Source organism: Mycotypha africana, assembly GCF_025528875.1.
Source record: "Mycotypha africana strain NRRL 2978 chromosome Unknown BDF20scaffold_11, whole genome shotgun sequence".
Taxonomy (NCBI): domain Eukaryota; kingdom Fungi; phylum Mucoromycota; class Mucoromycetes; order Mucorales; family Mycotyphaceae; genus Mycotypha; species Mycotypha africana.
Window position 1 is genome coordinate 1 of NW_026515735.1, and position 22,167 is coordinate 22,167.

Consider the following 22,167-nt stretch of genomic DNA (forward strand, 5'->3'; position numbering starts at 1 on the left):
TGAAGATATTCATGATTGAGAAGGCAGGCCATATTTACTTCTTGCACGAGGATGGGGAGAACCTTCTCAGCGAAACTCCCAACATCCGTTGATATTTGTAAAAATTTTTCTTCGTTCACTTTAGTGACATATCCATTGGGTCGATCGGCTGAAATAATTTGCATACACAGACCTTTGATTTGAGAACATAGTGCATAAATCAGTATATCATAAACAATAGATAGAGCAACTTCTTATTTTACCGGAATGTACAACAACAAGCGCACATAAATGACTAGCATCTCTTTGCTTTTTGTGCAAAAGCATACCAAGCAATGTCTTTTAAAACTCTCAGCAGTTTCGCATTTCTTTCAATTTTCATTTTGTTGCTGTTTAGGTCGTAGTTTTTCCGCCGCTCCATACTCTAAACGCTTGGTGCTTTTTGGATGCTTTTCTCTTATAAGGAAATCAAACCGCCGTCCCATATCTTTTCGAACTGTATTGTACACGTCTCCCAAAGTCCTTTTGGGGTTTTTTCCTTACTGCAGATGCCAATGATGCCCCCTCATCTCTAAAAACGCTTGACAACTCAATACAAAAGTTTTAATAGAAATGCATAAAAATGTGCTTACCTTATCATCTCCAGCCCTTTTCCAAAGCATCTGTCAATATTACACCACAAGTGTATATTATACCAGTTTTCAGAGTGTTCACTTGCGAAATTATCAAGTTCGTACTCTTGTAAAAGCATATGTATGGATTGGATTCAACAACCCATACATATGCTCGTCTTGATCGTAGTTGTCTTCCCCAACTTTCTTTTTCATTCAATGTTTTTCTTATGTCTACTGTTGATTTGTAGTTGAATTTGTTTAAATATTGTTTAAAATTGTCAGGCAGTTGCAATGGTACGTTGTCACAATTAGACATTATCTCCTCAATCTCACCACTCGTAAATATTCCATGTTTGTTATACAGTTCAGAATCGTTGACATCAAAGATTAAAGACTGAGAAGGATGCTCTTCAATTTGAAGCTTGCCAAATTCATATAATTGATTTTCTACCACTGTCCCAGTTGAGAGATGTGATATTTGTAGTTGTTTTATGTTCAGTGAACGCGACTTATAACTTTGATATAAACTGTAAGGTGAAATGAGTCTCCTTTAGTCCTTTTATTATACACTGAAAATCAGAGAGGGAAGCGTTCATGGCGAACTGGATGTTTATATTTGACAACAAAAGGAAGAAAAGAAAAGAAGAGAAATAAAAAAAAAAAAGAGCTAAATACTCGTTCCTGAAATTCTCAACCAGTAGGAATGCAGCATTATGTATACGTATGTCTCTAGAGTACAAGGTGACGTGTACTAAGTGTTAATATGATTCTATGATCATAATAACGAGTCAAATGCTTGAAGGTGTGTCTAATTCGTCTTTATATATTATCGGAGGTATGGAAATACCACAAGAGAGTCCATTTTTTTTCGCTCTTAAGAGTTTTAAAGCTTGTGTCTACTTCTGGTCTTGCCATGGGGGCTAACAAAAGCGATTAGTAAAAAATAAATCAAAAAGTTTCGCCACAATACGTACTATGCATCTTCTCTAGATGATTCCCGAGCTCACTGGTGGTATCATAATGAGCAGAGCAGCTAGGGCAACCATAATTTTTTTTTTACATTTTGCTTTGAACAGATAGAGTATTAAACAAAATAACAATAATAAATCACTCAATTTTAGACCTACTCTCTTTCTTGCAGCAGACATAGAAATATATTTTTTGCTACAGAATGGAATATTAGACAGAAAGGAACAAGAAGTAAAACCCGCTCTTTGCTGACTCTAATATATTTATATGGCGTTATATTATACTTGCGTTGGTGTATTATAATTTCTACACTTTGCTGATGGAAGATTTTTGCCTGGTGTACAAGGATTGTTATAGTGAAATTATATTTCAGCTATGAGCACTTCAGCTTCTGACATACCTTCGACATTTTCATAGTGGTCTCTCAAGTTTCGAGCATTAGAAAATTCTGAACCTTCACAAAGATGGCAAGCATATACTATTGTGTAGTACTCAATATCAGGCACTATTATGTTAAAAGAGAAACAGGTAGCTATTGACATATTTTCATAATTCAAAATGTTGGTAAGATTGTCTTTACTTGTCAATGTCTAGTGCTTTTTTACGCTGTTATCAAAGTTGTAAATAGTGGTGAACGAGAATTTTTAAAGCATTCATCAATGCGCGTTTATGGCTGCGTTTATGGCTGCGTTTATGGCTGCGCGGGAATTTAAAAAAAAGATGGTTGGCTTTATGGCTGCGTTTATGGCTGCGTTTATGGCTGCGTTTATGGCTGCGTTTATGCCTGCGCGGGAATTTAAAAAAAAAGATGGTTGGCTTTATGCCTGCGCAGGGATTTGAGAGAGCGCCTTTCTGGTTGCGCTTTGGTAATTATTATAAAGGTTCATTAGACCAGATGTAGAAAAGATAGGAAACAGATAAAAACACTAGGGATGTAATACTTTACGGATGTGGCGTATATATAATATATATGAGAGATAAAATCTCTTTAATGGCGTAGCAGGTGTCATGACACTCAGAGTGTGTCTTCAATTGTAAAGGATGACTCTCTCTATTTGCGTTGGGCTTACAATAAAAGAAAAAGTAAAGCCTGTTTAATTATAGTCCTGTACCCTCCAATACTAATAGTGATACTTTATTATTTGAATATTAACACATAATCGTTTGATTTCCATCATTATAAAGCCAACTATACGCATTTTAGGTGAACTATTATTTGCCTTGGTAATTATTAAAGACATCACAGTATGTACTGCAGGATGTATTGAAAGCATGTAAATCCTTTTCATACCTGCATACAGCTTACATTCCTAAGAGTGTATTTTTTATCAAATGCTGAAAGACTACTGCCCTGGCAAAGCAACATTGCGTTCAGTTATACACGTTATGAAGTTTTTGTCGAAATCTGCAAATTTGGCACAATCATAAACGCAGGCATAAACGCAGGCATAAAATCGACCATCTTTTTTTTTTGAATTCCCGCGCAGCCATAAACGCAGCCATAAACGGAGGCATAGTGCTGTGATATTTGTGGTTGTTACATGTTTAGTAAACGCGACTTATAAATTGATATAAACTGCAAGATGAAATGAGTCTCTTCCAGTCCTTTACTATACACTGAAACTAAAAAAGGGGAGCGTTCACGGCAAACTGAATGTTTTGTCTTTAAAAATGAAAAAGGTCCTCGTTCCTTAATTTCTCAACCAGTAGGAATGCAGCATTATATATGCCGGCTTGTCTCTGAAATACAGATGACATGTATTCTATGGCCCTAATAACGAGTTCTTTAAAGGTGTGTCTCATTTGTGCTTATATATTATAGGAGGTATGGAATCAAACATTTATCCTCCTGTGTACGTTCATAACACCAACTCCACCATTCTGCTCTGTTCGATGGGTCCTTAGCATCTCTGCCACAGCCCTCACCATTACACTGAGAACATAATGAGGGCAGCTCTGTCATCCGATGGAAATGGCTTGTCGTATTTGTGGAGGTTTCCTTTATTCTCTTTGTCTACTTTTCAGTGCCTTCTCTTGGCCTGCTTATTTGATCATGGCAAAAAGAACCAAATTTGAGTACATTATTAAATACGTCAACAACCCAGTTGGACAAAACAAAGAATTCTTGTTCAGGACGTTTATCAGACCTTGATTGGATAAAGCATTTACATGGCCTTTTATCGTGTATAGGTCTATATAATTTTACCTTCTTAATACACAATTGCTTCATTAGAATCCCAGCAGCTATAGAGATATTGCATTTTTAGGCAGTTGTAAGCTGTTGCGGGCAGTTGCATGCGAATGTCATTTCTCGACGCGTCATGTCGAAATTACCCAGTATGTGGATAAAAATGAATGGAGGTTGATCTATTCAAGATATAACACCACAAGAGCCTTAGGCTCTCAACAGCATCAGCTTACAAACTCTCTTGCCATAGCCTGTAGCCATCTGAACATGCTCACAACAGCCTGCCGCTCACAACGTCTCACAGTGTATACTGATAAAAGCTTCTTTTTTTGTTTTCTTGTTTTCGCTTCTGCCATTATAAAATGTGTGTTCCAAGTTTTCCGGGCGTTATGCCGAGTGCAGCCAAGTAAAAAATGCCCCCCCCCGGCTTTCCGCTATAGATGGATACATTGAACGTCCTTTGACAAGTTGAACGTTCCTATGGCCTTGGACGTCTCTGTGCGTATAGCCCATTTACTATGGGTTTGTTTCCGACGTGCACAACAGTTGGTGAATGAACAGTTGTTGATATCATTGTGGAGGTTTTTTTTTTTAATTTTTGAATGTAAATTTTGCCCAATTTTTGTCCGTTCGTCTTTAAATCTTGTTCCTTTCATTAGGTTATTGCTTGCGACTTGAACTGTTTGGTTAATATCAAGAGAGGCAATGCCAGTGCCACCTATTATCTCTGTTAAGGTTTGTTCAGATGATGTCTTTTTCAAGTTTGAATATGCTATGAAAGAGTTGTAGTGAGTTGCTGCCAAACTGACATTCCATTTTTTTCCGGGAACGCTATCGGTGCGGTGCAGCAGCGCCCAATGCATGATGCCTACCTTGACAAAGATGTTTAAAAATGCAACCAGACTCATTTAAAACCTTGACTACTGTTAACAATAAAATGACAGCTATTGCTTTCTACATGACCCACGAAATGTTCTTGCTGGTTACCAACGTTTGCAAGTGTACCTGCATTGTCTCTATTTTTAAGCTTTTCATTGGAGCTATGGATAAAGGTATGTAAAAAAAACGAGCCATCTTTTCTCGCCTTCCACAAGGTTGCTAAAAAACCGGCGATGGGGGGTGTATTCCATTCGTTTCCTATGGATGATAAAGTAGTGACTAGGGATGACAGTTACAATTGTCGCGTGCCGTTTCTCCTTCCATGATGTTTGATCTGCTCAGTGTTTTGCCGTTCATTAAAGTAAAACCGTTGCCATAGGGGATCACGTTGGACAGCTAGAGTGGGAGGGACAAGCTGAGATTATATATCAGGTACTTTTTTCTCTCCACTTTTAGATTGTTCCTTTTTCTGTTATTTTTTTTCTTTCTTCTCTTAAAATGGTTTCATTCAAGTTGAAACAGTTGAATAGCCTGGCTGTTTTAGCCTCGAGCCTCTTTCTTTCTACCGCCTTTGCGCTGACAAAAGATCAAATTGCGTTGCAACATGCTGTCTACAAAGCACAAGGGTATCATATCTTGCAGAATCAAAACGTAGAAGGATACTCTGTCAGAATAAAACAGCCTCAATCATGTGAAGAAGGTGTACAAGTAAAGTAGACTGCTGTATTCATTGATAAAGAACACGTTCTTTATTCACTCTATAAAATATAACTGTAGTACTCGGGCTACATTGATAAACATGACACGAATGATCATTTCTTTTTCTATTTCTTTGAATCAAGAACGGATCCAGAAAATGACCCTACTGTTCTATGGCTCAATGGTGGTCCTGGCTGTTCATCGATGATGGGTTTATGGATGGAGTTGGGGTAAGAGCGAGCACAGTGATCAGCCAGAAAAAAAAAAGAAAAAAAAAGAGAGGTGGCATCTGCACACACGTCGTACCGTATATTAAGATGGACACACTTATTTTATCACTCGGCTGTTATAATGATAGTCCCTGTCAAGTGAATGAATTTGGTAATGGTACTATACGAAATCCTTATAGCTGGAATACGGCTGCCAATGTCATCTTTTTAGATCAGGTAATTTTAATTTTATTTGCATCCATGACGATGACTGCAAACGCACAGACGCAATGAAAATGGACTGAGCCCCTATGGAAAAAAAGCCAGTGAATGTAGGCTATAGTTACGGCGATTCCAAGATCCGTGATACGAGTGAGTCCGCACGTGATGTCTACGCATTTTTACAGCTCTTCTTTTCAGAATATACGAAATACGCTACGAGTCCTTTCCATTTGGCAGGCGAGTCTTATGCCGGTCATTATTTACCTGCTATTTCAGCAGAAATCATTAAAAGAAACCAAGAGATAGAGGAGAAGGGTACTGATGCACATGGATTAGTGAAGGAACAAAACAGAGTGGATCAGGAAGAGGAGACGAATCATGCTCTCGATGCGGTCAATGCGACTGACAAGGCCATCTCCACGGACGCTTCTCGTATCCGCCTCCACTACGAGTCTGTTATGATTGGGAATGGATGGACCAACCCACAAATTCAATTCCGCGAATATGCCGCGTACGGCTGCACCAACAAAGACATTTCGGACAAGCCCAGCAGTGAGTACAGACCGTTCTTGAACCAAACGGTGTGTGCTGCTATGAACAATACGTATCCACGCTGTCAATCGCTGATGGATACTTGCTACCGCAATCCCAGTCCTTCCACATGCGTGCCTGCGGATATGTTTTGCGAACAATCTCAAACAGGGGCATTTGATGCGACGGGATTGAATCCTTACGACATACGTCGAGCCTGTGAGGGTACCAGTGGACTGTGTTACGATCAAATTGCTTTGATTGAGCAGTATGCCAATTTACAAGAGGTCAAGGAGAATTTGGGTGTCGATAAGAGCATTGTTCAATACGAAAGCTGTAGTGACGCAGTAGGTTACCGATTTTTCCAAGCAGGTGACAAGTAAGTGGATGAAACCCAGTTTTTTTTTTTTTTCTTCAAGCGTGCTATCACTCATCTCTCGATATCATTCGATTTCAATCGGTGACAGTGCTCATGATTACACCCAAGATATTGCATTGACGTTGGCATCCGGCGTACGTGTATTGATTTATGTCGGTGATATGGATTGGATCTGTAACTGGTAATAGGATGCTTGCTTTACGAAAAGAAACAAAAAAGCGGGAAAAACTCATTTTTTTTTTTGTAGGATGGGTAATTTGGCCTGGACTTTGGAAATGGAGTGGTCTGGTAAAGAAGAGTACAATCAAGCTCCTTTTGAGAGCTGGTACAGTGATTTTACCGCTACGCAAGCCGGCGAGTCAAAAACAGCCAATAATCTGACGTTCTTGAAGATATTTGATGCTGGACATATGGTACCGTTTGATCAGCCCAAGAATGCTCTAGACTTTGTCAACAAATGGCTCAATGGCTTCTCATTAGTAAACTAAAAGGATCATGTATCCCTCGTTTTTTTTTTTTTTTTTTTTTAAAAAAAAAGTCTTGCTACTGTATTTGTATCCTTCATTAAAAATAGAGATGCAGCGTTGTGTATGCTTTCACTCCGTTACCGCTATTACATTGAGAAGATTGAAAAAAGTCTCAGTTCTGCTGTCTGCTATGGGCATAGGATTGCATCATGTGCGACATCTATCCCTTGGACAGAATAAACATCCCAACCTAAAAGTGGATGAGTAATGAGGGTCCTACAGGAATTCACTTGAGAGCAATGGATGAAAAACCATCTCCGTTTCACCCCTTTGTAGGTTACATTTCTTATTGACTAAAAGTAAACATCTTGATAGGAACACCCGCCTCCCGTTTTCATTTGTCAAGTTCAAAAGAAAAGAGACATGGTTTAGCATGAATTTACAGGATGGCAAGTGTTTTCGGCCCTTCTATCAAGATACACAAAAAAGGAAGAAAGGGAGTGGGGGAGTGGGGAGTGGGGGGGGGGTGTCTAAGGAGCAAATAAGAAACAATTGACAAAGTTTTACAGTTTATCGTACTGACCCTATCCATAGCTATCTCTTGGTATGAAGGGGAGCTGGTCATGAATGAATGGCTGTAGCACGCTGTTCTACTGACAGCCATTCCTGTTTATATCTATGCAAATGAACAAAGCTCAGTGAGACTGGTAGAATTCAGGTGAGTCACATCGACGCGCTTCTACTGTATTATAACTGCTTGGCAAACTGAAAAAAAGAGGTATTTGAAAAAGGGTCGCTTTTCATGAATCTACAAAGTACCATCATGGGACTTTTTCTTTTCAGATGAAGAAACGTACTCTACATCAGGGAACGGTATTATCCTAGCCCACTTTATCGAATGGGGACAAGAGAAGAAACCCAACTTGTTATCTGAGGCGTGTGGCATGGACCCTCTACCAAGTCATTCGATGACACTCATGACGAGTAGAATAAAGAGTGACACCCTACGCTGTTGGCTATCTCTGATGGCTTTCTTCGTCATAAGCACTTTGCCCCCCCCCCTTATACACATTCAGCTTTATGGATACCAAGCTCTTTCCATGAGGGGCAGCTTTTTTTTTTTTTTTTTTTTTTTTTTTGTTTGTAGCTATGCCCTTTTTCCAAGGTCATCTCGCTTCCTATCCGGCTAGTGATGGAGTGTCATTCTCTGCCAGGGCATCCTTGTTGCAAAAACAAGTCTCGACAAAGCTCGATTGACTTTATCGGTGGCTCAATGGCATCCGACAAAGATGGGAAGCGCTTGATCAAAGAGAGAAAGGATAAAGCTATTACGTGTTGATAGAAGTCGTTGATAGATTGCGTCGACGGTCGTCATGGAGACAGAATGAAACTTGGGACGTTTCTTTTTTTTTTTAACCATGGGATGCCATTGTTTCACGCCATCTCTCTTTTGAACTGATCCAGACCGTCCACAAGTTAAAAAAATGTGCCAAAGTAGCTGAACAATGTTGCGCGCAATAATAAAGATGAACGGATGCACTTCCTTTGCAGTTCTTCATTAGGATCTTTTTCAGCGCTACCGTTTTGCTACAGAAGAACGAGAAAATTAAAAATGGAAAAAAGAAAGCTTTGTCGTACGTGTCTTCTGTAGTTACCCTTCCGTACCCGTCTTGAGCGCGCATTAGAGCAGCCATGTGAAGAATAGGCGTCCACCCGAGCAGACGCTCATCTCTTTTGGGTGGCCCCATGATCACGACGGTGGTCAACTGTTTTTTTTTTTTTTTTCTTTTTTTGAAAAATGGGTCAATGCGAGCTTTCCATGAATTTTACTTGATAAGGAAAACAAGGGGAAACAGGGGCCCTTTTTTTTTTTTAATTCGACTGTGGTCAATTAAAGTTTTTCTTTCGTTTAACGTTACAGTAAGACAGCAAGTCTGAAATTCGATGTTTGGAGGGATCTCGTTTACTAGGAAAAGCAAGTGGACTCGAGCAGCATTTCCTCATTTTTTTGAAAAAAGGGACCTTTATCTCGGTGGGATGTAAACGATAGAATAGACAAAAAAGAAAGACACGTAGAAATGCACAAGTAGTATCTTTTTTTTTCTTTTTTGTTTTATGTGGGAGGAGTTGGAAATGAAAGAAGGACCCTTTTTCCTGCTGTAAGACTTTTATATAACACAGATGTAAATGCATATAGATAAATATAGATAGATAGATAGATAGATAGGTAGAGAGATAGGCACTTCTATAGGAGCCAATAGGTTGAGCCCCTCGTCCCAATGATCTTGTAGAGAAGGGATAGGAGGAAACGTTACTGTACAGATAGAACAATATCATCGACATGATTGCCCTCCCCTTAGAAAGAGGTGTTGAGAAATACAGCATGAACCACCGTTAGAAATAGCAAGTAAGCGAGTGATCATCACTTGAGTAGACGAGCAAAAAGAGAAGAGTATCCATCAAGCAAGCAGTGTCTATGTAAAAACCAAGAGAAACAAAAAGGTGTACACTTCACCTTTTCTTTTTTTTTTTTTTTTTTATTATGATTTGCTGAATGCAGATGAAATAAAAAAAAAAAAAAAAAAAAGGGATCATGATCAAATCAGGAAAAACTGTTCTTTTCACTTTTTGTGTTCCTTGTACCTCTCTTCTTTTCTTTCTTTTTCACTTTTTTTTTCCTGGCTGTTAGAGAGAGAGAGAGAAGGTCTTGTTTTGAAAGCAAAAAAGAAAAACGATTTTTCACACACAAGAACAAGAGAACACATTTTGTTCTTTTTTGTTCACGTTGCCATCCTACTTGTAGACTCGAAAGATGACACCACCACCACCACCACCACCACCACCACCTTCTGCCACACCTATGGCCATGGCTTCGAATGGCTCCTCTCAATTCTTACAACAACAGCAGAGATTGGAACCGAAAGAGACACTTTACGATTTAACCCAACATATCATGGATGCAGAATTAAAGCAAGCGATTCGAAAAGAAATCAAGAGACTTATCACAGATTATGATCGACTTTTATCTGTTCTTCAGCAGAGATCAGAAATTCTTGAACAGGAAGTGGAACACTTGCAAATGACGGAGGAAAGTTATCAAAAAAGATATGAAAAAGCCGTTCGAGAAATGCAATTTTTCAAAAAGAAATACGAAAAAGCATTGACAGGGAGACCTCGTAGTCCCTCTTTGGAATCCAACCACACTTCTTCGACCTGTTCCACGACGCATGAACATTATCCAGCCGCTTCTCTAAGGCAAGCACCTTCTATGGCGTTACCCAGCAGTAGCCCATTACCTTTTGAACATGCCACCAGTCATCCACCACAGCAACAACAACAACAACAGATGTCTTTTTCGCATCCTCCTTTGCCACCCTTGCCTTCCTTACCAGAAAAAAGTAATCATCATCATCATCATCATCATCTTAATAATAATCATAATAAACAACAACAACATCTTTCACGGTCCTCGTCCTCCTCCACCACTTCTTCTAATGCTTCTGGCACCCTCTTCAGTCATTCTACTCATGGGCCACCCTCTCATTACCCTCATAGCAACATGTCACCATCGTCTTTGGGTGGTGATCCCATGCCTCTTACCCCATCTACTGCGGTTGCGACAAACAATGGTGGCATCGTACTCCCTTTTCGCCTACGTCAAAATTCAAATGCTACAGCCGCTACTTTAGCCAGTACGATCAGCAGTGGTGCCTCCTCCGCCGCCTCATTGCATTCCAATGCAGGACAGAATGTGTTTGATGAAAAAACGCAATATCATGCTTCTTTATCGCATTATTCTCATTCACAACAAGGAAGAAAAGGATCATGGCAACATCCTAGCAGCACAGCCTCTCACGCCAGTCCATCTGGCCCACCTTTACCCACAAGCACTGCTTCCTCTTCTTCTTCCCCTGCTGCTGTCGGAGGAGGAGGTGGAAGTCTGTATGAGACGAAAAGCAAGAGGATGCACCATGACAACACCCCACCCTCTTCTTCTTCCACAGGAGGGGCTAGCCATAGCAAAACAACCACCCCCACCACCCTACATGTCACCAGCCCAATAGGATATGCTCATCCATCTGTGATTCAACAAAGTAAAGTCGATCCTTTATCGTTTGGAGGGTCGGATGCGTTTTGGGAAACGATTTCACGAGAGAGCAGCAATACGCAAGATACAAATACAGAAAAGATGATAAGGTGAGTTGAAAGAATAAACATAATTTTAAATCATACGCAGCTCCTCCTCGGGGGCTAACTCTCCCACCCCATGTGCCTTTGATAGCAACTTTTTACGTCGTGGCGGATCACCGAATACAGCCAAGCAATCTGCGAGTTTTCAATGTGTGAAATACGGGTATGGCATGCTTCACACGATGGTGGTACTGAAATCAATGACCGGTCTGGAGCTCCTTCTGCAACATGGCGCGAATCCCAACGCGCTCACGCTTTCCATTGAAGACGAAAAAGCGACACCGGGGTACTTGGCGTCGCGTAACGGCTGGCTTCCAGGACTGCAGGCACTCGTGGAGGCAGGATGCGACCTCCGATTAGCGCGTGGTGGCGGTGGACGTCAACAGACGGCGTTACAAGTAGCGGCGGAACACGGACATACGGCGGTGGTGGAATACATTGTGTCGTTGACACCGCCTTCTTACCATGCGCAAGTGGATGGCATGGGAGCCAGTGTGTTGCATTATGCAGCAGGAGGAGGTCATGTCGATTTAGTGAGAGGGCTTGTGCAAAACTGTCCCGTGTTGTCAGTGGATCAGTTAGATGAACGAGGTGAAAGTTGTCTGCATTGGGCTTCTCGTCATGGGCATTGGGAAGTGGCGTCATGGTTGATTGAACGATGTGGTTGTGATTTCAATGCGTATACACCGGTGACACGACAGAATCACAAACTGATAAGTGGTTGCACGCCTTTGGATTTAGCCAAAGCAGGTAATCATAAGCGATTAGTAGAGTATTATAAAAAGCTTGGCGCCTTGACGGCGAAGAAGATGGAAAAGAAGAGAGAAGAAGAGTTGGAAAAGACCGTGCCTGTTCATCTGGAATCAGCATTGTCGAAAAACGGCTTGTTTGGTTATTGATCTCATACTACTTCATAAGCTAAAATCAGCTGATGTGACCCTAATAGCAAATTGCATCCGTTTGACATGGAAATTACGTAATAAAACAAAAAAAAATGTGTGTTGAACCTTTTTTTTTTTTTTTTTTTTTTTTTTTTTTTTCATTCAAACCTATAAATTATCCCACTCTCCTCTTTGTGAATGCCTCATTTATTTCCCCCCCCCTTTTCATCGATATTTAAAAATATGAGTTTACAAAACAAGACGATTGTGATCACTGGCGCTTCTCGCGGTCTTGGTTTAGAATTTGTCAAGCAACTTTCCGCCGCCGGTAATGTCGTGTTTGCAGGTGCTCGTCACCCCGACCAATCGAAAGAATTACAAGAGCTTGCTCAAAAGTGCGACAAGGTGCATCCGTTGGTACTGGATATCAGTGAAGATGCGTCCATTCAAAAGGCGGTAGAAGAAGTATCTCAAAAGGCACATGAAGGCATTGATATATTGATCAACAATGCAGGCAAAGCTGGACCCAAGAAAACGGCCACTGACACGTAACGAAGGATAGCCTTTCTTGTAGCCCCCCCCCATCCCACAGAATGTCTCACCACCGCTTTTTTTTTCTCTCTTGTAGTGAAAGAGATGAGTTTATCGATGTGTTGGATACCAATGTCGTTTCCGTGGCGCGCAATATCAAATTTTTCCTTCCTCTGCTTCAAAAACGGGGCAAAGACCATCTCAAAAAGATCCTGAACGTTTCCTCTATCGCGGGTTCCATGGAGCATCGTGAGGAACAGGGATCGGATAGCATGGTCGCCTACGCTACCTCCAAGGCGGCGCTCAATATGATGATCAAGGCCGTGGCCAACCAACTCAAAGAGGACAATGTCGTTGTGTTTTTAGCGCATCCAGGTTGGGTAGCAACCGACATGGGAGGTGACAAGGCACCGGTTCAACCTCAAGACTCTATTCGTGGCTTACTCAAGGTATTAAACGACGTGACCACCAAGGATAACGGTAAATTCTATGATTACAAAGGCAAACAAGTAAAGTGGTAACAAGCATAGCATGTGTATATAAAAATAAATCGAGAGTCCACTCGAGTGTAGAGTTGTTTTCTATAAGAAACGTTTCCTCATGGCAAAGGGGCGTTATAAAGAAGCCATCGAAAGCAAGCATAGTGGGATGACACATGAGCGCTTTTGAAATGCAGACAGAAAGAGTAGAATGTGTCTTGTCCATAGAGGGCCCTTTGCTTTGTCGCCTGCTTGTGGATACGATGCATGCTGCCATGTCGCTTCTCCATAAGCACAGAAAAGTGGGTTGCACTGCTCTTCCTTCTTTCTTTTCTTTCGTGTCTGTCATCCCTTTCGAGAACTATCTAGACCCTCTTTCTGTTAAGAAATGCTTGCTTTGTGTTGATTGTTACAGTCGAGCTGTTGGTTACAAGATCCATGTTTTATTTTCACAATGAATAAAAAAGTCGCTGGTGGTTGCACAGAATAGAAACCATGTATTTTTGGTCACACCAATACGCATTGACGGCTGATAAAGCAAAAAAATAGGCTAGGCTGACTTTTTTTTTTTTTTTTTTTTTTGTCATGTTCACTTTAAGCATATCAGCGTGAATGGAAAAAGAAAAAAAAAAAAAACTTCAAGATCACGATCTCGATATTTAGGCACACTGGAGCGGAATTCCAAGAGTTTGCATAAACATTCCGTTTGATTGGTCGTGATGGAAGGGAGGAAGGAGGGGGAAATCTCATTTGATTCCGCCAGCATGAATTTAGACCCTTTGGTTGAAAAGAAAAAAACCCTTTTTCATCACTGTTTCTCTCTCTTTTTCTCTATTTTCTATTGACACATGTTGAATACAACCAGCGTCGCCCCTAGAACACACAATATAGGTGATTCAATGACAAGCCCAGTAGCAGCAGCAGCAGCAGCAGCAGCAGCAGCAAACTCCACTAATGCATCTGGTAATATAAAGCAAAAAAGTATGGACTTGAAGTGGATCAATAACTCGTCTTATCAAGATAAAGATAAGAAAAGTCGAGAGGAGGAACAAGACAAGGCCAAAGAGACTTTGATACGATTCCGTAAGTGGTCCCCTCTTAAAAGCAGTGAAAACATGATCCGTTCACTCATTTGACTGTTATCCTTGAAGAACAGCTGACGTGTGATTCACTACCTCATTCACCTCCACACACACCTTTAGGCTCCTTCTTGACAAAAGAAGCGAGTCCAACTACACCTGCTTCTTTTTCCTCTTCCTTATCGTCTATGCCATCTGAACCTTCCACCCATGTCGATCTATCCAACACACCGAGCCTATTACCCATCCCAGACGATGCATCCAAAGATAAAGAAGCAAGGTCTTTCAAAAAACGACGGTCTTTAGCAGAACTCAGCTTGAGCTGTTTTACATTGATCAGAACCCTCGGCACAGGATCTTTTGGCCGTGTCCATTTAGCACGCTCCAACGCCAACCACAGTGGTTATTGTGCCATCAAAGTACTCCGAAAAATAGACATTGTCCGTACAAAACAAGTAGAACACACACGCAATGAACGCAGCATACTGGCCCGACTTCACAGTCCTTATGTGGTGCAGTTGTACGGCACGTTTCAAGACGATGCTCGTCTCTACATGGTGTTGGAATATGTACAGGGAGGAGAGCTGTTTTCGTACATGCGACAACGTGGCCAATTAAAAGAAGAAGAAGCTGCGTTTTATGCCGCTGAAGTGACATGGGCGATCGACTATCTTCATTCGCAAGACATTGTGTATCGTGATCTCAAGCCCGAAAATATACTCCTGGATGCTCAAGGACATGTCAAATTGACGGATTTTGGATTCGCCAAGTTAGTACCCGACATTACGTGGACATTGTGTGGCACACCGGATTATCTTGCACCCGAAATTATCCAATCCAAAGGCTATGGAAAGGCCGTTGATTATTGGGCCTTGGGTGTCCTTATTTACGAAATGCTAGCAGGGTAAACCATTGAAAAAAACCAGAGTGCCAAGCCCAAGCATCTCGTTGTATCTAAGCTAACGTCATTCTTCCCTCCCCCGTTTCTTTCCAGTGTTGCACCGTTCTATGATGAGAATCAATTTAAACTCTATGAAAAGATTGTGGCATGTGAGCCGAATTATCCATCGACCTTTCGTCCGACTGTCATCGATCTGTTAAACCACCTGCTGACACCGGATCTCAGTAACCGTTATGGTAATTTAAAAGAGGGTCCTCTCGACGTGATACGGCATCCTTGGTTTCAGCAATGTAGCATTGACGTAGGCAAGTTGAAACGTCGACAAGTCACAGCGCCTTTTGTGCCTACGGTACAAGATGAAGGCGATGCAAGCCATTTTGATACCTATGAAGAAGAGCGTATGCCTTATGGTCAACCTGAACCTGATCCGTATCGAAAATACTTTACCGATTTCTGAAAAAGATGGCGCCCCCCTTGTAAATAGTGTAGACTGCGGTTGTTGTTTTTTTTTTGTATATAATCTATTTATTTCTGTCACTCATAAACACAAATGAATTATCAATGGCATGCGGTTGTTTTTTTTTTTTCATACACCATGATAATGAAGGTACTTTTTTCGATACAGTTTTGGGCCCAATCAGAACACTGGAATTTATTTTTTACACTAAAAAACAAACAATTAGCTGTGCTACCCTGCATAGGACAACAGGGTTCCGCCTCATCCCATTCTCTTACCGTAGCACTCAATTATTTTTGTTGATCCACTCTAGCAGATATCTCCATGATGTCCGCTTTTCTATTTTATTTTCATAGAAAGAAAAAAAAAAAAAAAAAAAAAAGAAACCCTATCCTGCCTGCCATCTTCCAAGATTCCAAGTGTCTTGCATCATACCACTGACATCATCGCTGGATGACTTTTTAAGGTAAAATTGTTTTTTTTGGATCAAATAGGAATTTTAAAGTTTTCGGAAAAGAGGGAATGTACCTAAATTAGTCTAGTTTTGTGGAGTACTTTTTTTTCAGATCCAGAAAATGGGGTGCTAAACAAAAAGGTAAAGTCATTGACAAATTAAAAAAAAAAAAGCGTCTTGCATTTAGCTTTCGTTGCCATAGCGATTAGGGTGTATTAAAAGTAAAAACTTGACCAACAAACCATCCACATGCTTCAGAAAACACTCAAATTATCTCCACGTCACTCTATGGAAAAATAAGGTCAATGATAAATTGATCCCTTTTTGAAAATAAAGAAAGGAAAAGAGACGGGGCGGGGATAGGCACCCTTTAGCTTCTTTTTTTCTCTTTCTTTTTTTTTTTTTTTTTTTTTTTTGGTGCTAACTTTTTTTCACCAACCAAAAATCGGTTACCATGATTTTGAATCAAACGAGAAGAAAACAATGCATTATAAAATGAAATGAGACAATGCTTCTTGGTTTTTTTCTTTTTCTTATTTGCACACTATTTCTTTCTATTTTGTTTACTTTTTAATTACATCTGCTGCTCCATCATTATGGATTCAAGAGAGCTAAATTTACCCAAATACATGGTGTATTGTGGTGTGATTGCCGGTATAGGCGCTTTTTCGAACGGTTGGACGATTGGTTCTCCCAATGTGCCCGGTGATGTCACTCACAATTGTCCTACTGGAAGTGCGCATACAAAAAATCCTGCATTTCCCGATTGTTTACCTATGAGTACATCCCTATGGGGATTTGCTGTGGCTTCTTTTTGTGTCGGTGGTCTGATCGGCAGTGGTAAGCAGAGTGCAAGCGAGAGGAACGATATCCCTTTGGGAGGGATCCCATGATACTAATGACCCTTTTGTATTTAGCTGTCGGTGGTTCGATTCAAACAAGATTAGGTCGTCGTCTCACCATCATCGTCAACAATGCGGGTTTCATTCTTGGCGCTATCCTCATTGGCTGTGCTGTCCATACCGCCATGTTCATCATCGGTCGTATCCTCTGCGGTCTTTCCTGTGGTCTTGGTTCGCTCGTCATCCCTACCTATCTCGGTGAAATCTCGACGCGCAGAGGTAGAGGTCTGGTCGGTTTCCTGAACCAGTTTTTTGTCGTGACAGGCATCTTGTTGTCTTCCATCATCGGTCTCCCCACCGCCAACGTCCCTCTGTGGCGTCTCAACTATGCCATTGTCGCTATTCCTGCTATTTTCCAAGTGTTTATGATGGGTACCTGTGTCGAATCGCCGCGTTACTTGATTTCTGTGCATCGCATGTCCGATGCCATGGAAAGTCTTCAGAAGCTGCGTGGCGCGCACGCCGATGTGTCGGAAGAGTTTTTGGACATCGTCGTCGGTCAGTTTGGTCGCCAAAGAGGCATCCGCCTCCTTCAGGAACACGCCCTGGACAAAAACATGCAAAGCATGGCCGTCGCAAGCCATGGCCGCGTGGCGGACGATGAAGGTTTCGAAACAGCGGCTGCCGCTGCCCCCAAAGAATACAATGACGATGTGGAAGCGAATGGAGAGGATCAACAACGTCCTCCCATGAGCATTATCGAGATCTTTAGAGACCCTGTGATTCGCAAGATCAGCATCATTGTCCTCGTCCATCACATGATTCAACAGCTGTCCGGTATGAATGCGGTCATGTATTACTCGACCACCATTTTCGAACAAGCCGTGGATAAGCAAAATGCACAGTACATGGCCATCTACACCACCGTCGTTAATTTCGGCATGTCCATTGTGGCCATGCTCTTCATTGATCGTATGGGTCGTCGTCCTTTGCTCCTCATGGCAGAAGCAGGCACGTGTATCTTTTCTGTCTTGCTCGTCGTGGGTTACAAGTGCAACAGCTCGAACCTGCTCGTCGCTTCTGTCTTTATCTATGTGGCTAGTTTCGCTATTGGTATCGGTCCTGTTCCCTGGATGATTACTTCTGAACTCTCGCCCATTTATGCGTCTTCTTCTGTCGGTGCCGTCGCTACGGCGATGAACTGGGCTATGAATTTTTTGATCGGTCAAGTCTTTCCTGTCATCTTTGCGGCTATTCAAGGCTGGTCCTTTTTGATTTTCGCCGTCATTTGTTTCATGGCCTTTCTCTTTACCTTTTTCTTTTTGCCTGAAACTAAAAACAGAGCCATTGAAGATATCGTCGCTAGTTTCCAAAAGAAGCATTAAAAAGAATATATCCCCAACCCCCTTTGTCCTCCTTGTATATTTGTATAGAACTTTGCTTTGTATCTTCTTCTTTTTTATGTAAATAAAATATAATTTCTAATGAGGGTGTGTGTCATTGAATTTCAATTTTGGGATTTTCAACAGACATCGGGGGCATCGGGAAAGCCCCCCTTCTATGGTATTTCCAAATTTAGATGGACGGAGGACCTTGAATTTTCTTTTTCATAAACAAACATGGTGCTTTTGAATATTGGTCTCATTCAACTCCATGTCGAAACCAAGAGTCATCACCATTGGGATAAGGTAAACAGAATGTTTTTGATAATGGATGACATGAAAGTGAATCCAACATTGACACATTCCATGAAAAAAGTGGCCCATCCTGTTCTGGTAAAACAGTAGGTGGACTTGATAGAGGACAAGTTTTTTTTCTTTAGATACTCATCATCATTCAAGACGTTAGCCTTGGCCTTACAGACATTACTACCTCAGACTAGAGTCATTCATCAAGACGATTTCTTCAAGGTAAAAACACTCTCTTTTTCTCCATCGTTATGCCGAATGTTTCATTGCTCTTCTTTAGCCAGATGACCAAATTCCTGTGGATGAAGTGACAGGTCTAGCCAACTGGGACTCTCCTCAGGCCCTTGACTTTGACAAGTTGAATCAAGACATTATGCAAGCCAGACTCGACCCTGTCGGTTACTTTACGAAAAAAGCCCAAGCCGAAAAACCAAAAACAATGCAAAACAATCACGATGGATCAGACACTCTTTCATCAGATGATCTCGAGCAGCTGTCTACCCGTGCATCGTTGACAGAATGGAACCACTCTACCTTATTTATCATTGTGGAAGGCTTTTTACTTTTCTGCGATCCAAACGTATCCTCTAATTTAGACATCAAGTTCTTTACTATGGCCTCTAAAGAAGTGTTGAAGAAAAGACGTGAGAGTAGACAAGGGTATGTGACCTTGCAAGGCTATTGGGTGGATCCTCCTGATTACTTTGATCAAGTGGTCTGGCCACAGTTTATTCAATGGCAACATCATTTATTGACAGAGCAAGAAAAAAAAGCCTATGGTGTTTCCATGAGCGTGCGTCCGTCGGATTCGCTGCTAGACAAAAACGATTTGTATCGATTCAATACGGATATTGAATCCATTAAAGATATTGTAGCCCACTCTTTAGACATAATAAAGCAATGGATGGGGGTAGAGCCTATATAAAGTGTGGAGATGAGATACACTATTTTCACAAATGATTGGCGCGCATTTGAGAAATAAAATGGCACACATTTGAGACAAAACTTGGCGCACATATCTGTAAAAAGCTTGGCGCTTAAAAGGGTTTAACATTGTCGTATTTGAGGGCTTCTTTACTTTTTACATTTATTTTGAATATGAATGATTTTGTACATGAAGACGGCCAGGGAAACCATTTTTAACGACAAAGGCATGGCTGTTGCAGTCGTGGGAAATGGAAGTAGATGAAGAGATGTATCCCATTGAAACGGTGACAAATTTTTTGTGATGTACCAGAAGCTCAAACCACCTGAAAAGGCCGAGAAAAACAATGAAAAGAAAGAAGACAGAGGAGATGTCAAGCTAGAGAACAACATGACCATCGTATCTACAAAAGTTAAAAGGAAATAGAGAAGGAGCAACTGCTTGCAAGGCATGAGTGCTAGAGAAGCAGCCCTGAAACTTCATATCACTCCATGTACAGCACAAAAGATGGATAGCGAACGATCAGCGGAGATCCTCAAACGTATACTGCAAGAAAAGAGGGGTAGTGGAAGACCAGTCGGTAGGCCAGCAATTATGGATGATCGTCATAAAACCACATTTGGTCGACTTCATCGACGAAGAGCCTGCATTAGTGTTGGATCAGATGATGAATGGCCTGACAGCCGAGTTCATTGACCTCGAGATATCAAAAAACAGCACTATACAATTTTGCTTCGAAAGAATGCAAGATCAGTTTAAAGAGAGCTCATTTCCATTCGGTTGAACGCAACTGCTTGGAAAAGATCACAGCAAAAAAGGGAATGGATAGAAAATGGATGGCGGGTCTGCATGGCCATCCAAATGAAATAACTATTTTTGATCAATTTGCTTTAGAAGATAGTGCTCACAATTCATGCTCATGTGTTGTCTGGTAGAAAACTAGCTGCTCTTCTCAGATGAATTTGTACAGATTTGAAAAAATAATGTAGTAGCAAAAGAGAAAGAAAGAGTTAGCTCCCAATCATTTCGCAACCTCATCATTAAAGCAATAAAAAACAAAGCGATTCCTCCTATATCAAATTCCTTGATGGTCGCCAGACTCATGGCATTATGGAGATCCGCTGCGTCTCAGCTACACCCACCTGATTCATGGTTGAAACTTCCTGGATTACAGCAGAGTAAACACTCCTTCCTTGCAGATGAAGAGGTGGCCTCAGCGATCATAATGTACCCCTGCTGATCGTATAAAACTTAAAAGTGTGTTGGACTTCTAACGTACTCTGGAAGATTCATTGTAGACAAGGCCCTGTAAAAGATTGTCTTATGACAAGTCAATACACATTATGGCTTGATGCTTTTGTCAGTGATGTCCCTTGGAAATCGATATATATTATACCGAATGAAAGCGTATCAGCCTTCTGGTCTACGTACTATTGCCTTATGTGAAATTTGCCAATTTGTATCCCTATTTCGATTTGCTTGCCACACTTCTAAATTGGGTTTGATAAACAAATGACAGGCATTATGCTGTCTGCTCGTATTTGAAGTATTTACAGAAACTAATTGTCAACCAATGCCATGTCGTTCAATTGCCCAAAATACTTAAACCGCTCCATGTTTACATCATAATAGCTTTCAACGATTCACTAGTAAATGAGCAAGTCGAGCGATATTATTTTAAAGTATGACGAGAAGCCTTCAATTTTATTGTGTTTTACTATTTGAAAAAGCATTCTTGTTCACCATTAGCTTCTCACAGAAATAGTGGTAGGGGTAATATTTCGCATCATGCACAATCGAGATCTCTTCAATTACATTTGCACCTTTTGCATTCCAGAAATAACGCTTACAGAATCTTCTTGACACTACCAAATATGAGGACCTGTTGGCTTTGATGCGCGACATGAGGAGAACAAATGTGAACAATGACCTAAGTTGCTTACTCAAAAGAGGTCAGTAACGCAATGGAATGATGAATAAAGAAGAGTACTTCCTGTATAGAACAAAATATTTCTTGAAGGATAATTTGCTTTGTTTTTTACAGGCTGTGATTCACCAAACTTTACGCTTTATAAAAAAGCGACCGCCAGTTAGTAACATCCACTGAGAGATGCTTAGGTGGTATCACATTACAAACCAGGTTGGCGTCAAAGAACTATAGCTCAAACGTCAATGCTATGAGAACAAAGACATGCGGTACTAATGAGCAGTACGATAACCGACCAATGTCAACTGGAATGGCTGTATATCAAAGCAGACATGCAAAGCGCGATTCACCAAACTTTACGCTTTATAAAAAAGCGACCGCCAGTTAATAACATCCACTGAGAGATGCTTAGGTGGAATCACACTACAAACCAGGTTGGCGTCAAAGAACTATAGCTCAAACGTCAATGCTATGAGAACAAAGACATGCGGTACTAATGAGCAGTACGATAACCGACCAATATCAACTGGAATGCTTTACATCAAGTAAGAGAAAAGAGAGTGATGGAGATAACCACGAAGCCCTTTGAGTTTGTAACAATTCAGTAAGAACCATAAGAGCGGGGAAGGAATCATTAGCCATCACATTAGAGTTGTTATATTTTGCAGACCATGGA

The 22,167-nt window shown here is 41.0% G+C and overlaps 10 protein-coding genes across 10 annotated transcripts; 7 read left to right on the plus strand and 3 right to left on the minus strand.

The window, feature by feature from the left end:
* Window positions 1-615: 615 nt before the first annotated feature.
* BDF20DRAFT_990731 (uncharacterized protein) lies at window positions 616-2,335 on the minus strand (the record flags this gene model as incomplete). The annotated part of the gene is made up of 5 exons (XM_053085326.1): window positions 2,292-2,335; window positions 2,143-2,228; window positions 1,963-2,067; window positions 1,441-1,513; window positions 616-1,120 (listed from the first exon to the last, which is right to left on the minus strand). Coding segments are annotated over exons 2-5 (684 nt in total). The 5' UTR covers window positions 2,144-2,228; window positions 2,292-2,335.
* Window positions 2,336-5,127: 2,792 nt separating this feature from the next.
* BDF20DRAFT_826695 (Alpha/Beta hydrolase protein) lies at window positions 5,128-7,157 on the plus strand (the record flags this gene model as incomplete). The annotated part of the gene is made up of 7 exons (XM_053078094.1): window positions 5,128-5,337; window positions 5,407-5,558; window positions 5,687-5,774; window positions 5,861-6,094; window positions 6,212-6,669; window positions 6,758-6,850; window positions 6,917-7,157. The coding sequence occupies 7 exons, from the start codon at window positions 5,128-5,130 to the stop codon at window positions 7,155-7,157; spliced, it is 1,476 nt and encodes a 491-aa protein (XP_052932066.1).
* Window positions 7,158-8,598: 1,441 nt separating this feature from the next.
* BDF20DRAFT_128790 (uncharacterized protein) lies at window positions 8,599-9,675 on the minus strand. Its single transcript, XM_053074744.1, has 3 exons — window positions 9,056-9,675; window positions 8,792-8,965; window positions 8,599-8,723 (listed from the first exon to the last, which is right to left on the minus strand). The coding sequence occupies exons 1-2, from the start codon at window positions 9,519-9,521 to the stop codon at window positions 8,940-8,942; spliced, it is 492 nt and encodes a 163-aa protein (XP_052932067.1). The 5' UTR covers window positions 9,522-9,675; the 3' UTR covers window positions 8,599-8,723; window positions 8,792-8,939.
* Window positions 9,676-9,959: 284 nt separating this feature from the next.
* Window positions 9,960-10,619, minus strand: BDF20DRAFT_891711 (uncharacterized protein). Its single transcript, XM_053082264.1, has one exon. The coding sequence runs from the start codon at window positions 10,369-10,371 to the stop codon at window positions 10,180-10,182; it is 192 nt and encodes a 63-aa protein (XP_052932068.1). The 5' UTR covers window positions 10,372-10,619; the 3' UTR covers window positions 9,960-10,179.
* Window positions 10,485-12,338, plus strand: BDF20DRAFT_891713 (ankyrin repeat-containing domain protein). The gene is made up of 2 exons (XM_053082265.1): window positions 10,485-11,333; window positions 11,419-12,338. Exons 1-2 carry the CDS (start codon window positions 10,696-10,698, stop codon window positions 12,224-12,226), a joined length of 1,446 nt encoding a protein of 481 aa, XP_052932069.1. The 5' UTR covers window positions 10,485-10,695; the 3' UTR covers window positions 12,227-12,338.
* A 113-nt stretch (window positions 12,339-12,451) lies between these two features.
* Window positions 12,452-13,260, plus strand: BDF20DRAFT_826904 (uncharacterized protein; the record flags this gene model as incomplete). Its single annotated transcript, XM_053078118.1, has 2 exons — window positions 12,452-12,756; window positions 12,837-13,260. The coding sequence occupies 2 exons, from the start codon at window positions 12,452-12,454 to the stop codon at window positions 13,258-13,260; spliced, it is 729 nt and encodes a 242-aa protein (XP_052932070.1).
* An 871-nt stretch (window positions 13,261-14,131) lies between these two features.
* On the plus strand, window positions 14,132-16,041 carry BDF20DRAFT_891723 (camp-dependent protein kinase 8). Its single transcript, XM_053082266.1, has 4 exons — window positions 14,132-14,301; window positions 14,370-15,201; window positions 15,292-15,862; window positions 15,934-16,041. The coding sequence occupies exons 1-3, from the start codon at window positions 14,202-14,204 to the stop codon at window positions 15,653-15,655; spliced, it is 1,296 nt and encodes a 431-aa protein (XP_052932071.1). The 5' UTR covers window positions 14,132-14,201; the 3' UTR covers window positions 15,656-15,862; window positions 15,934-16,041.
* Window positions 16,042-16,529: 488 nt separating this feature from the next.
* Window positions 16,530-18,445, plus strand: BDF20DRAFT_891724 (major facilitator superfamily domain-containing protein). The gene is made up of 2 exons (XM_053082267.1): window positions 16,530-16,949; window positions 17,027-18,445. Exons 1-2 carry the CDS (start codon window positions 16,610-16,612, stop codon window positions 18,334-18,336), a joined length of 1,650 nt encoding a protein of 549 aa, XP_052932072.1. The 5' UTR covers window positions 16,530-16,609; the 3' UTR covers window positions 18,337-18,445.
* On the plus strand, window positions 18,446-19,647 carry BDF20DRAFT_891731 (P-loop containing nucleoside triphosphate hydrolase protein). Its single transcript, XM_053082268.1, has 4 exons — window positions 18,446-18,639; window positions 18,710-18,734; window positions 18,793-18,861; window positions 18,920-19,647. The coding sequence occupies exons 1-4, from the start codon at window positions 18,605-18,607 to the stop codon at window positions 19,562-19,564; spliced, it is 774 nt and encodes a 257-aa protein (XP_052932073.1). The 5' UTR covers window positions 18,446-18,604; the 3' UTR covers window positions 19,565-19,647.
* A 220-nt stretch (window positions 19,648-19,867) lies between these two features.
* BDF20DRAFT_891735 (uncharacterized protein) lies at window positions 19,868-20,260 on the plus strand (the record flags this gene model as incomplete). Its single annotated transcript, XM_053082269.1, has 2 exons — window positions 19,868-19,963; window positions 19,991-20,260. The coding sequence occupies 2 exons, from the start codon at window positions 19,868-19,870 to the stop codon at window positions 20,258-20,260; spliced, it is 366 nt and encodes a 121-aa protein (XP_052932074.1).
* Window positions 20,261-22,167: the final 1,907 nt, after the last annotated feature.

Coding starts and splice junctions, on each gene's coding strand:
- BDF20DRAFT_891711 (XM_053082264.1), bottom strand. CDS start 10,371: ATGTTCATGCGTCGTGGAACAGGTCGAAGAAGTGTGGTTGGATTCCAA.
- BDF20DRAFT_891731 (XM_053082268.1), top strand. CDS start 18,605: ATGTCGAAACCAAGAGTCATCACCATTGGGATAAG. Junction 18,735..18,792: donor CATCCTGTTCTGGTAAAACA/GTAGGTGGACTT, acceptor TCATCATTCAAG/ACGTTAGCCTTGGCCTTACA. Junction 18,862..18,919: donor ATCAAGACGATTTCTTCAAG/GTAAAAACACTC, acceptor GCTCTTCTTTAG/CCAGATGACCAAATTCCTGT.
- BDF20DRAFT_891724 (XM_053082267.1), top strand. CDS start 16,610: ATGAGACAATGCTTCTTGGTTTTTTTCTTTTTCTTATTTGCACACTAT. Junction 16,950..17,026: donor CGGTGGTCTGATCGGCAGTG/GTAAGCAGAGTG, acceptor TTTTGTATTTAG/CTGTCGGTGGTTCGATTCAA.
- BDF20DRAFT_128790 (XM_053074744.1), bottom strand. CDS start 9,521: ATGCTGTATTTCTCAACACCTCTTTCTAAGGGGAGGGCAATCATGTCG. Junction 8,966..9,055: donor TTCAGACTTGCTGTCTTACT/GTAACGTTAAAC, acceptor TTCCTTATCAAG/TAAAATTCATGGAAAGCTCG.
- BDF20DRAFT_891713 (XM_053082265.1), top strand. CDS start 10,696: ATGTCACCATCGTCTTTGGGTGGTGATCCCATGCCTCTTACCCCATCT. Junction 11,334..11,418: donor AATACAGAAAAGATGATAAG/GTGAGTTGAAAG, acceptor TGCCTTTGATAG/CAACTTTTTACGTCGTGGCG.
- BDF20DRAFT_891723 (XM_053082266.1), top strand. CDS start 14,202: ATGGACTTGAAGTGGATCAATAACTCGTCTTATCAAGATAAAGATAAG. Junction 14,302..14,369: donor AGAGACTTTGATACGATTCC/GTAAGTGGTCCC, acceptor TTATCCTTGAAG/AACAGCTGACGTGTGATTCA. Junction 15,202..15,291: donor ATTTACGAAATGCTAGCAGG/GTAAACCATTGA, acceptor GTTTCTTTCCAG/TGTTGCACCGTTCTATGATG.